Source organism: Acipenser ruthenus, chromosome 2 (genome assembly GCF_902713425.1).
Source record: "Acipenser ruthenus chromosome 2, fAciRut3.2 maternal haplotype, whole genome shotgun sequence".
NCBI classification, from domain to species: Eukaryota; Metazoa; Chordata; class Actinopteri; order Acipenseriformes; family Acipenseridae; genus Acipenser; species Acipenser ruthenus.
The window spans coordinates 47407966-47420232 of NC_081190.1; the positions used below are offsets into that span (position 1 = coordinate 47407966).

Genomic DNA, 12267 nt, shown 5'->3' on the forward strand with positions numbered 1-12267 from the left:
TAGATTTTGACGTGTGCTTTGGATCGTTGTTGTGTTGGAACGTCTAATTGCGCTTTAACCAAGTTTTGTAGCGGAGGGTTTCAGATGATTGGCCAATATCTTTTGGTATGCTATGGAATCAATTTTACCATGTATAGGAACTAAGTTTCCTGTGCCATTAGAGGAAAAACAGCCCCATAGAAGGATATTACCACCGCCATGCTTTACAGTAGGTATGGTGTTATTTTCTTGGTATGCCTCACCAGACTTTCTCCAAATGTAACGACTAACAGAGTGACCAAATAGCTTGATTTTTGTTTCATCACTCCACAAAACCTTTGACCAGAACTCATATCCATCATTCAAATGCCGTTTTGCAAACTTTAACCCTATGTGGTCCATTTATTCACCGTCTGTCAGGCGCGTCAGGTCCAATTTATTTTCACACACACTGTTTAAAAGTAATTTTATTCATAGTAAAACAGGTTTAAAAGGCACTGCATCAACAGGACACTCAGTACTGCATCTCCAACCCTGCCCCACTCCTTGTTCGCTGTATTTATCACATCTCTTCACAGTAGTGCATACTGATAAATCATCTCCTGACCACTCGTTTTATCACCAAACTGTGATATTCTTTGAGCGCTGGATGCGGAAGCAGCTATCTTGTTTGTTTATGTCCATGTTATGTCTGTGGTGAAGGGACTATTATTATTATTTATTATTATTTATTTCTTAGCAGACGCCCTTATCCAGGGCGACTTACAATTGTTACAAGATATCACATTATTTTTACATACAATTACATTCTTTTTTACACATTATTTTTACATACAATTACCCATTTATACAGTTCGGTTTTTACTGGAGCAATCTAACTAAAGTACCTTGCTCAAGGGTACAGCAGCAGTGTCCTCCACCTGGGATTGAACCCACAACCCTCCAGTCAAGAGTCCAAAGCCCTAACCACTACTCCACACTGCTGCCCTATATAATAAAATAAAAACAGTCTCCTCAAAAAGCAAGGAAAGCCATTGCAAAAAACTATGTTAATGCAGCAGTTAGGGTTGAACTAATTGCCACAAAAGCAAGGAAATGTGGTGTTAGTATTTTTAACACTAACACGCCATTCCCACTCCCACACAAGCAGCCAAAGGAACCAGACAACACAAGCAACCACAGACTGCCTTCATCAGGTAAGACATAGAACATGCAACTCTTTCCAGATGACGCAAGAGACATCCATCATCATGGTTCACTGGTGCTGTAGCAATGGATATACATGTACACTTCAATTAATACATGTAATAAAAGCCATTATATTGATCAGAGCACAGTCAGAGACAGCATAGCAGCAGGGACAGGGGGTGCGTGGCCCCTGTGTGTGTGCCTTTATTTTACAGCAAGCCCTTACAATATGTAACATGTTAAAGTAGAAACATATCCCAGGAGTAAAGAATACGTTGTGTAGGCCTTACATACACTGTGAATTAATTACCAAAACAAAGGATGCCAAATAGCAGCTCAACGTTGTTTTATTTATTCCCAAAATAAATATTACATAAAGTTGACACCACATTTTATTTATTTTTTACTTTTTTTTTCATTCCTTGCCTTTGCCATTTCTTCGGAGTAAACAGTGGCCAAAGACACATTTTCATAAAGTAATAACATGAGGTGCCTTTTTGTAGCTGAAGAAGCAAACGAAAACTGAAATTTAACTTTCAAAACAAACATGGAAATGGTGTTGTAAATTGAAGGGGAAAGAACTCACCGCTTTGGTTCTTGTTTATTACATTCCACATAACAAAGTCGCAACAAAAAATATATAAAATCTATATAAAAATCACTACACAAATAGAGGCTCAAAGCTGCTGTGTTGATCCTGTGTTTATATATATATATATATATATATATATATATATATATATATATATATATATATAAATCTCAAATATCACAGAGCTCTTTTTCCTTTGCCATTTTTGAAACTGTTGCGCAACTTCTGGTGCAGGCGATAAATAAGTGCAAGGTATTTTTGTCATTTGTAGCGAATAAGAACATTCGAATACATGTCAAAAAATATTTGTTCGAATATTCTGATATTTGTCCCAGCACTATATGTATGACATTCAGGATTTACAGTAATTTATAGGTGTGGAGAATCAATCAACTGCTAACAAAAACAAAAAATCATCTGCTAACAAAAACAAAAAAATAGAAAACAAAAGCTGGGCTTATTTAGATTCAATCTTATGCAATCTTGTATTCATTGCCCTTTGATCTACTGTTGTAATTTTTTGTTATGTAAGACACTGATATATGAACTACCTAGCAGAATTCAGAAACCTGCAAATATTGTAACTGTGACAAAAATACTATAAGAAAATGTTTTGGGGCACTAGTCTGATTTCCAGAGATCACCAGTTTCAAAATATAGATGTGATTGCATTAAAACCGTTAAACCGTGTGTTGAATTAAACAATTTAAAGTTCACAGTACAAACAAGATGGCTCATCATTTGGCTCACTCCAGGTAAAATATAAACTGTGGTACGCTACAGAATTGATTGGAATATTAGTACTGAAATAGCAGTATTTCTCTAGTTTTTATTATTCCTGTTCTTTGGCTCAGGTATCTCCACTGGAGGCCGTGTGAACCCACACGAGGGAGTGGTACTCCACTCTACAAAGCTGATCCAGGAGTGGAACTCTGTCGATCTGAGGACCCCTATTTCAGACGCCCTTCACCTGCCTGTGTGGGTGGACAATGATGGCAACTGCGCTGCCTTGGCAGAAAAGAAGTTTGGACACGGGAAAGGAGTGGAAAACTTTGTAACTGTTATTACTGGCACAGGTAGTGTGGATGAAAATCCCTGGTGTATGTACACGTATGTGTGTCACACTTTACAGTTTTACATATATCTAGTCAAGCTCCTTGAACAATTATTCAGATAATTGATTATTAGAAGTCTATAATCAATAAGACCACCCAAGCTGACTGCTTTTAAAATATATCTTTTATTTTACCCAATAAAGTGATGCAGTTTTTGACCTTTTTTTATCCAATTCTTTCTACAAAGAGAAATCCCACATCCACGCAGCATAAACTCACAACAAACTGGGTCCATTCTTTCCTAGGTATCGGAGGAGGAATCATCCACCACAATGAGCTGATTCATGGCAGCACTTTCTGCGCAGCTGAGCTGGGTCACATCATGGTTTCCCTGGATGGACCCGAGTGTTTGTGCGGGAGCAGAGGCTGCATTGAGGCATATGCGTCAGGGATGGCGCTGCAGAGAGAGGCGAAGAAGCTGCAAGATGGTCAGTACTCAAAAAATGTGTTCTGTACTTTCAGCAAGTGTGTTCTGCCTGTCAATGTTTACTGGAGGAACAGCTAAGGGGATGTTTGGTGTTGACAGCATCATCATTTTATCTCCAGTTCTTAAAGCCAGTTTTCTTTGCAAATACTACTGTCCTCAATCTAAACTGTTTCATCTTGGTGCTTTTATGAAATAGATGTATGTTTAGAGGGGGTGAATAGTTCTCAGACAAGTTAGCAACAGTAGTTTTTTTTTTTGTTTGTTTTTTAACTTTCACCACTTTTTAATGAAACAAAAAGCAAAATACACAATTTTGAGTAATTAAAAAAATAATCTTTGTCAAAAAACAAACTTATTTCATTTAAAGTATTCATTCATCAGAAAATTATTGGCACCCTTGCTTTTGCTTTTATTACGGCTTTCAGACTTTTTTTTAATTCTGTTTATTCATTTTGAGGTTTTTACAGATACAGTTGCTCTCAAAAGTATTCACCCCCCTTGGATTTTTCCACATTTTATTGTGTTACAACCTGGAATCAAAATGGATTTAATTAGGAGTTTTTGCCGCTGATCAACACAAAAAAAGTCCATAATGTCAAAGCGAGGCTGTGTGGTCCAGTGGTTAAAGAAAAGGGCTTGTAACCAGAAGGTCCCTAGTTCAAATCCCGGCTCAGCCACTGACTCATTGTGTGACCCTGAGCAAGTCACTTAACCTCCTTGTGCTCTTTCGGGTGAGACGTAATTGTAAGTGACTCTGCAGCTGATGCATAGTTCACACACCCGAGTCTCTGGATAAAGGCGTCTGCTAAATAAACAAATAATAATAATACTAATAAAAATAAAATCTACAAATTGTTCTAAATTAATTACAAATCAAAACAGAAAATAATTGATTGCATAAGTATTCACCCCCTTGAGTCAATATTTGTTAGAGGCACCTTTGGCAGCAATTACAGCTATGAGTCTATTTCGTCTCTTGCACATCTGGACACTGCAGTTTTTGCCCATTCTTCTTTGCAAAATTTCTCAAGCTCCGTCAAGTTGGATGGGGACCTTTGGTAAACAGCAATTTTCAACTCTATCCACATATTCTCAATTGGATTGAGCTCCGGGCTTTGACTGGGCCACTCCAGGACATTGACCTTTTTGTTTTTAAGCCACTCCAGTGTGGCCTTTGGCTGTATGTTTGGGGTCATTGTCCTGCTGGAAGATGAATCTTCTCCCAAGTCCCAGGTCTCTTGCAGACTTCAGCAGGTTTTCCTCCAGGATTTCTCTGTACTTTGCTGCATCCATTTTGCCCTCTATCTTCACAAGCTTTCCAGGCCCTGACGCAGAGAAGCATCCCCATAGCATGATGCTGCCACCACCATGCTTCACGGTAGGGATGGTGTTCTCACGATGATGTGCGGTGTTAGGCTTGCGCCAAACATAGCGCTTACCATTGAGGCCAAAAAGCTCTATTTTGGTCTCATCAGACCATAGAATCTTCTTCTACTTGGTCTCAGAGTCTCCCACATGCCTTCTGGCAAACTCTAGCCAAGATTTGATGTGAGTTTTTTTCAACAATGGCTTTCTTTTTGCCACTCTCCCATAAAGGCCGGTTTTGTGAAGCACCCTTGCTATTGTTGCCGTATGCACAGTGTCTCATAGCTCAGCCGTGGAAGACTGTAACTCCTTTAGAGCTGCCATAGGCCTCTTGGTGGCCTCCCTGACTAGTGTCCTTCTCGCCCGGATACTCAGTTTTTGAGGACGGCCTGTTCTAGACAGATTCACAGTTGTGCCATATTCTCTCCATTTCTTAATAATGGACTTTACTGTGCTCCGGGGGATATTCAATGCCTTGGAAATGTTCTTATATCCTACCCCTGATTGGTGCTTTTGAAGAACCTTATTCCAGATTTGCTTTGAATGTTCCTTCGTCTTCATGATGTAGTTTTTGTTAGGAAGTGTACTAACCAACTGTGGGACCTCCCAGAGACAGGTGTATTTAACCTGAAATCATGTGAAACACCTTAATTGCACACAGGTGGACTCCATTCAACTAATTATGTTGGTTGGTTGCACCAGAGCTAATTTAGGTGTGGCATAGCAAAGGGGGTGAATACTTATGCAATCAATTGTTTTCTGTTTTATATTTGTAATTAATTTAGAACAATTTGTAGATTTTATTTTTCACTTTGGCATTATGGACTTTTTTTGTGTTGATCAGTGGCAAAAACTCCTAATTAAATCCATTTTGATTCCATGTTGTAACACAATAAAATGTGGAAAAGTCCAAGGGGGGTGAATACTTTTGAGAGCAACTGTATGCAGAATCAAATGCACAGAATCAAATGAACAACATAAAGAAATATGCAGTAATCACAGAGAACCCATTGAAGGATAAAATGTGAAGGGAAAAAAAACCTAAAGATAAAGAAAAAAGAGAAAGAAAAACAGAAAGGAGACAGAAGCAGACATGTCACGCTTTACACCCAGACGGGGAAACTTGAGCTCTTCAAAGTGAGCTAGGAAGGGCTGCCAGGCAGAGTAAAATTTGTCACTAGGCAACAGTAGTTTTTTGAAGGCACATTAAGGGTAAATTCTCAATCTTCATACCATGATTTGTCCCTTAATAATTTAAATGTAGTTTTATAAAATTAACAGGTACTTTATGCTTTTAAATATAGGAGTAAATTACATATTAAGATGCTTTGATAATAATCCCCTATTGATCTTGTTGCCAAGTAAACCCTGATAACAAGTATAATTATATTACTTAATTACTGATCAGGGGAAAAGGCTTTCAACAATATACAGTATATAATCGTGGTTAAAAATAAATAATAAAAAACAAGTGAATGCTGGGATGTCTTTGGTCGGGTCAGTAGCTGGGGTGTCTTTGGTCGGGTCACTAGCTGGGGTCTTTGTCGGGTCAGTAATTCTTTTTCCATTATTTTTGTCCTCAGAGGATATGCTTCTGGTTGAAGGAATGTCGGTGAAGAATGAAGAACCTGTTAGTGCTGTTCATCTCATTCAGGCAGCCAAGCTGGGCAATTCAAAAGCAGATAACATCTTAAGAACAGGTGAGTCAAAGTTTTATCCCATAATTTATGTCTTAAGTTATGGTTGTTTTATAATGAAAATGTTTCTTTGTTTGTGGTGTGTATGGGATTTTAAACCTTAATTTCTGTTTTGAAAGCCTTTTTTATTCAGCAGTCTACCAGGTCAGAGTTAGAATAAATGTGGGGCTGGTTTAAATAACCCAAGACTTGCAGTATAATATTCACTTTTGATTTGCAGACACTTAACCCCTTGCCCTGTTTTACTTATGCAGCTGGTGCGGCTCTGGCTGTAGGGATTGTGAACATCCTACACACTGTCAACCCATCCTTGGTGATCCTATCAGGCGTGCTAGCCCCCCACTACGAGAACATTGTCAAGCATGTGGTCAGCCAAAGAGCTCTGACGTCCGCCCAGGGAGTCAATGTGGTCACTTCAGAACTGGAGGAGCCCGCCCTCCTAGGGGCTGCGAGCATGGTGCTCGACTACACAACACGAAGGATATAATAGACATAGTGCTAAAACCTACTCAACCCAGAAGTAAACTTTGCATTTTCCATTGCAGTTCTAAAAATATTCTCAATTTTAAACAGATTAACACTTGAAATGTATTTGCTTACGATTGTAAATCGCCCTGGATTAGGGCGTCTGCTAAGAAATAAATAATAATAATAATAATAATAATAATAATAATAATAATAATTATGCAATCTCACTCGTCAAATACACTTACTGTAAGGGTATTTATGGTACAGTATACTACATTTCTTGAGCAAATTCATTTTAACGCTAGAATCCCCACGGCAGTCATTTTGGCGGTTTTGGGTTTTAAAATGTAATTTTCTCCAGTCGTGTACCTTTCTGTCCGTATGTATTAAATATTCTCACAAAGCATGAAACACAGGAGTGCAGAAATAAAGGAGATATATCACATTATACCTAAAAGCCCCGGGAGCAGTCACATTGACGGCCACACAGAAAACAATTGTATTTTGATTATACAGAACAGTATTTTACTTTGTTATTTTTATTTACCAGTCTGCAGTGTGTTTAGCTGTAATCTACCTGAGTGAATGACTGACAGTCTATTGTTTTCAATCTGTCTTTTGAATGTTGGCGCCTGCTTGCCAGCTCCGCTGCTTTGGTCAGTCAATTAGCATCGGGACTAGTGAAAATAAATACCAGAGACTGTGGAGTTTTACAACGCAACAAAATATGGAGTTGATGTTTTGGATCAGATGGCACAGAAGTATTCTGTGAAAGCTGGCTCCCAACGGTGGTCTGTTCAGGTGTTTTACAATGTATTGGACCTAGCAGCCATCAACTCCTGGGTACTTTACAAAGAATGCACGGAGAAGAATTTACCAAGGAGAGAATATATTTTACAGTTAGCACAGCAACTTCACAAGAAGCATGGAACAGAGGGAGACTGCTGAAGCTGGCAACCCCACTGAGAGCTGCCAATGCCAGCTTGGCAAGTGTAATAAAAATAAAACTTTGGACAGCTGTACCCTGTGCAGAAAGGCAGCGTGGAGAAGCGCATTATCTGTGTTGATTGTGAGCAGCCTTAGACTCAAGGTAAAGGAATACCCTTTTGTCGAAAAAAAGAAAAATAAATGACATTTTTTTATAACTTCTTGTGCTGTGCGCTTCTGTAAAATGTTTTTTTTATCTAAGTTTATTCTCTGTTCATCTGTTCAGTTGCTTTTGGTCATCTGATAATAAACCGATTGCTGAAAAGTAAAAAATGTATTGCTATCGTTTCAGTTTTATAAATATGTATGTTGTAAACCGATGTCTGTTCAGATGTTTACTTATTTACATTTCCTTGTTTTGATTTGTAAAATAAATGTTCATATATATGGAGCCAGCATCGCAGCCATTGTGTGAACTGATGCGCTAGGGAGGCAAAATAAGCTGATCCCTGGAGCCAGCAATTCAATTCAGCCATCAACACCAGGAAGAAGGATATCTACATCATCATATGGAAGGAAACGCAAATGGATGGAGACACGAGTTTACTGTAATTCCTCGTCTTAGTTGGTGCTTATCTACTTGTGACGTACTCAAAAAAAACTAATTACATCCGACTGTTTCTCCTTTCGTTATACTATTTACAGTGTTTTGAATACAGCCGTCAGAAAGATGGCTGCAGGGCATCTAGGTATTGAGTATATCTCCGGTCCTTCTAGTGTTAAAGCTCTTTAGCCATTGCTAGACAATCCAGCTGTGTTGCCATTATTTTAAAGAACTACCTCATGTTTTGATTGTTGCCTCAAATAGGTCAACAGGGTTATTTATTCCCCCATTTTTAACTGGGGCTGGTGAACTCCAGATTTTCTGATGGAGTGTTTGAACCTGTAATACTGCAGCAGTCCACTTGGGGGCATACATTCCTGCTTGCTTTATTCAGAATAGATTAGGGCAGGGGTTTTCAACCAGGGATACCTCTAAGGGTCATAGGGTGTACGCAGGGCGACTAAGAATTGCAAAAATGAAAGTGAAAGAAAATAATAATCTTCATTTTTTTAAAACAGTATTATATATTATCTTAAACCACTGTGCACAAATATGGCATTTTTGTTTAGCAGCTCAAAAAGTTAGTATAATATAGTTTCAAAGTTATGATCCACTGATATTAGAGTTGAGTAGATCTCCACTGATATTAGCATTGAGTGGATATCCACTGATATTAGAGTTGAGTAGATCTCCACTGATATTTGAGTTGAGTAGATTTCCACTGATATTAGAGTTGAGTAGAGCTCCACTGATAGTCGGGTTGAGTAGATCTCCACTGACATTAGGGTTGAGTATATCTCCACTGATATTAGAGTTTAGATCTCCACTGATATTAGGGTTCAGTGGATATCCACTGATATTAGAGTTGAGTAGATCTCCACTGATATTAGGGTTCAGTGGATATCCACTGATATTAGAGTTGAGTAGATCTCCACTGATATTAGGGTTGAGTGGATCTCCACTGATATTAGGGTTGAGTGGATCTCCACTGATATTAGGGTGCTGAAGCAGGCTCTAAGTTTTAAAATTGTGGTATAATTGAAAACTAAATCAGTAAAGCTCAATCTTTCTGCATTTCTGAACTATAAATACTCTGGTAAACATAAATAATAATCACTTTTATTCATTAGGTGCGGCTGCATTTTAGTAACAGCAATAGAAGCTGGTTGAATTTGTTTTCGATGAGTGCATCCAGATTATCCTGTGTACAGTTTCTTGAGTGGATATATTTCTTACTTGTGAAAGAATAAAACAGAGTCTACAGAAAGTACAAAGCAACAAAGTTAAAGCGAGTCCCTTTTGAATAATTTTTAAATTGGCTTTAATAAAAATGTTTATCATTGTTAGTTATTTTAATTTTATCTTGAGGTTAATGTTTTTGATGTTGTAAACATTTTAAATGGCACACATAATTATGCTGAGATGGGAAGTAAATGGTAACATAAACATTTACAGTGCAGACTATTTTGGATTATTTATAATGATTTTGCTGAATAGTAAGCAAATACTTGTGTTTTTCCGAAGAGATTTCCAAATACTGTCTTTTGATTCTGTGCATACAAAGACTTAAACTTTTTTAAGAATTACTGTTTGGTATTCTGTCCTAAACAAGCAGTTTGTCAGTCCCAAACTGTTTTGACATAATTTATATTTACTAATTTAAATAATTTATATTTAATATATCTTACCATAATGTCAAATAAGCAATACTTCCTTTAATTATTTTAGCAGACGCCTTTATCCAAGGTGACTTACAGAGACTAGGGTGTGTGAACTATGCATCAGCTGCAGAGTCACTTACAATTACGTCTCACCCGAAAGACAGAGCACAAGGAGGTGAAGTGACTGTCTAAATTAAATGGGTTAGGGGGCTGGCAGTTTTATAGCTTAAACATAATATAAGAATGCTGGTAAATCCTTATAAGTTGGACTGCTTTATGAATATGGTAATTCACCCAGAACTTCAAACTCTGAAATAATAATTTCTTATATTTTTACCTCTAAATTCAAGTAAAAAAGACAATGGTTTTGACTAATGTCTGCAACAGCATTTTTAAACACCTATTAAGGCACTAACTGAAACGTTTGATTACTTGACTTAGTTTCTTATATTTTTACCACAGAATTTATTAATACACCACATTGTGTATTCCACAGTGTTTAGGTGGGAGCTAGTTCAACTCAATTTTCATTTGTTTGTCTTCTTTCTCCTGAGACTTATCATACATGATTCCTAAGTAATTCATCTACATTCTGTGTGTAAGGTTTGAGATGACTATGTATAGAGTGTTGTTGCTGTTGAACTGACCATGCTCCTGCACCAGCCACTGTAAATGAAGTCCAGCACTGAGGATTTCACTTGAGTGAGTGGATCACATTCTGTACCTGAGCATTGTTTTTGTTTTTTAAATAAGCTGATGATCACTTGTCTTTTAAAGTCACTTCACGAGGCAGGAGCCAGGCCTGCATAAGGGACTACTGAATAAAGACAAAGTGCTTGTGACTTAGTAACAGAATAGGAGTTTCCCCTTGACTACTCAGTGAACCACCTTCGCTGAGGTGAGGCCAAACCGATCGACCTCCAAAGCCAGGAAGCAAGGACTTCCCCCAGCGGGAAACTAAGGAAGGATAGGAGGACGAACCAAGGTCTCCCTGACTTACTGAGTTATCTAGTCTAGACAGGTCAGACTCGGCTGACACTCCGAGGCCGCATGGAGAAATAAACACATAAAGAGGGCCAGGGGTCTCCCCCCCCACAAACCACCACCCACCCATCACCCTCCCCAACCTTGATATCATTAAAAATCTGATAACGCAAATCAGAGGAAGGATCAGATGAAATTGAAAACTGAGGGGTTGTATTCGCTGAATCAGAGGTGAAAGAAGCTTGCAATGTAGCAGGGGCGGAGCGTGAACTTACTAGTTTGGATCTCTGCTTAGACTTTTGAGGAGGAAAGACAGGCTGAAACAAATAAAGCAGCCCGATCGCTCCCTGTTTCAGTGGACAATCCTTTTTGAAAAGAACTTTCACAAGTTTGTCAATGGGCCAAAAAAAGTTGGGCTGGAGAATCCCCCTGAGGTCTAATGCATTTAGAGCCGTGAAGAGTAATGGCAGCGGGCACAGCTGTATAAGCAGAGGTTGAAGCAGGAGCATTGTCAAATGGAGGAGAAGCAGGATGGGCAGATTTCTTTGAAAGTTTTTCCAGTGGATTATTTGTTGAAGGAAGACAGCCAGAGGCAGAGAAAAAGTCTGAGTCAGATGAAAACGAAAGCTGCCTGGGTGAGTAGTCTTTTTTAAACCAGTTGAAAAAAAGGTTTGTTTTAAGATTGGGTCTGCAAGTCTGTGTGGTAACCGCAAACTGAAAAGCAAGACAAGAATTAGGAAGCTGACTACGGTTTAAATAGGATGACTGACAGATATTTTAGCGGGATGACTCAGGGGAGGAGTCCCGGCTCCAGCCCCCCCGAAATACACAAAGGTTCTACTAACTGCAGGTTTCAGAGTCCCTGATTAGCATTAGTCTTGGACTACCTGTTAATTTAGGTTACAGTCTGATCAGTGCTAAAGTGCATCTGTGAAACCAGCCTCAGATATGGATAAATCAATGCCTACTGAATTCTATAATTTTGGATTTAATGTAAATGAGCCTATTTAGTAATTCAATTAGTATGCATTTTATTGCTATGTAGCAGGGGAAATGTCTATGCCTTCTCATAGTAGTAATGTACCAAAATATGCACACATTCCAACTTTGCTGCATTATAAAGGTAATGTTAAAAGCAGCTTTTTACATCTTGTGTAGTGAAAATAACAAAAAAAAAGCTTAGCTTATATGATGAACTCTACACACAAAGTAAACTCCCGGTCTTCATCTTGCTTGGGTCAGCAGAACAAATCAATCTCT

The 12267-nt window shown here is 38.4% G+C and overlaps 1 protein-coding gene across 4 annotated transcripts in view; it reads left to right on the forward strand.

Moving 5' to 3' along the window:
- Positions 1–8209, forward strand: part of LOC117408557 (bifunctional UDP-N-acetylglucosamine 2-epimerase/N-acetylmannosamine kinase-like) — a 59597-nt gene extending 51388 nt beyond the window's left edge. For all 4 annotated transcript variants that reach the window (XM_034013644.3, XM_034013646.3, XM_058996631.1 and 1 more), the window contains 4 exons: positions 2614–2835; positions 3120–3302; positions 6250–6366; positions 6618–8209. In XM_034013644.3, coding sequence (XP_033869535.3) covers positions 2614–2835; positions 3120–3302; positions 6250–6366; positions 6618–6850 — 755 coding nt within the window. In that variant the 3' untranslated portion in view covers positions 6851–8209. The remainder of the gene's footprint in view (positions 1–2613; positions 2836–3119; positions 3303–6249; positions 6367–6617) is intronic.
- Positions 8210–12267: the final 4058 nt, after the last annotated feature.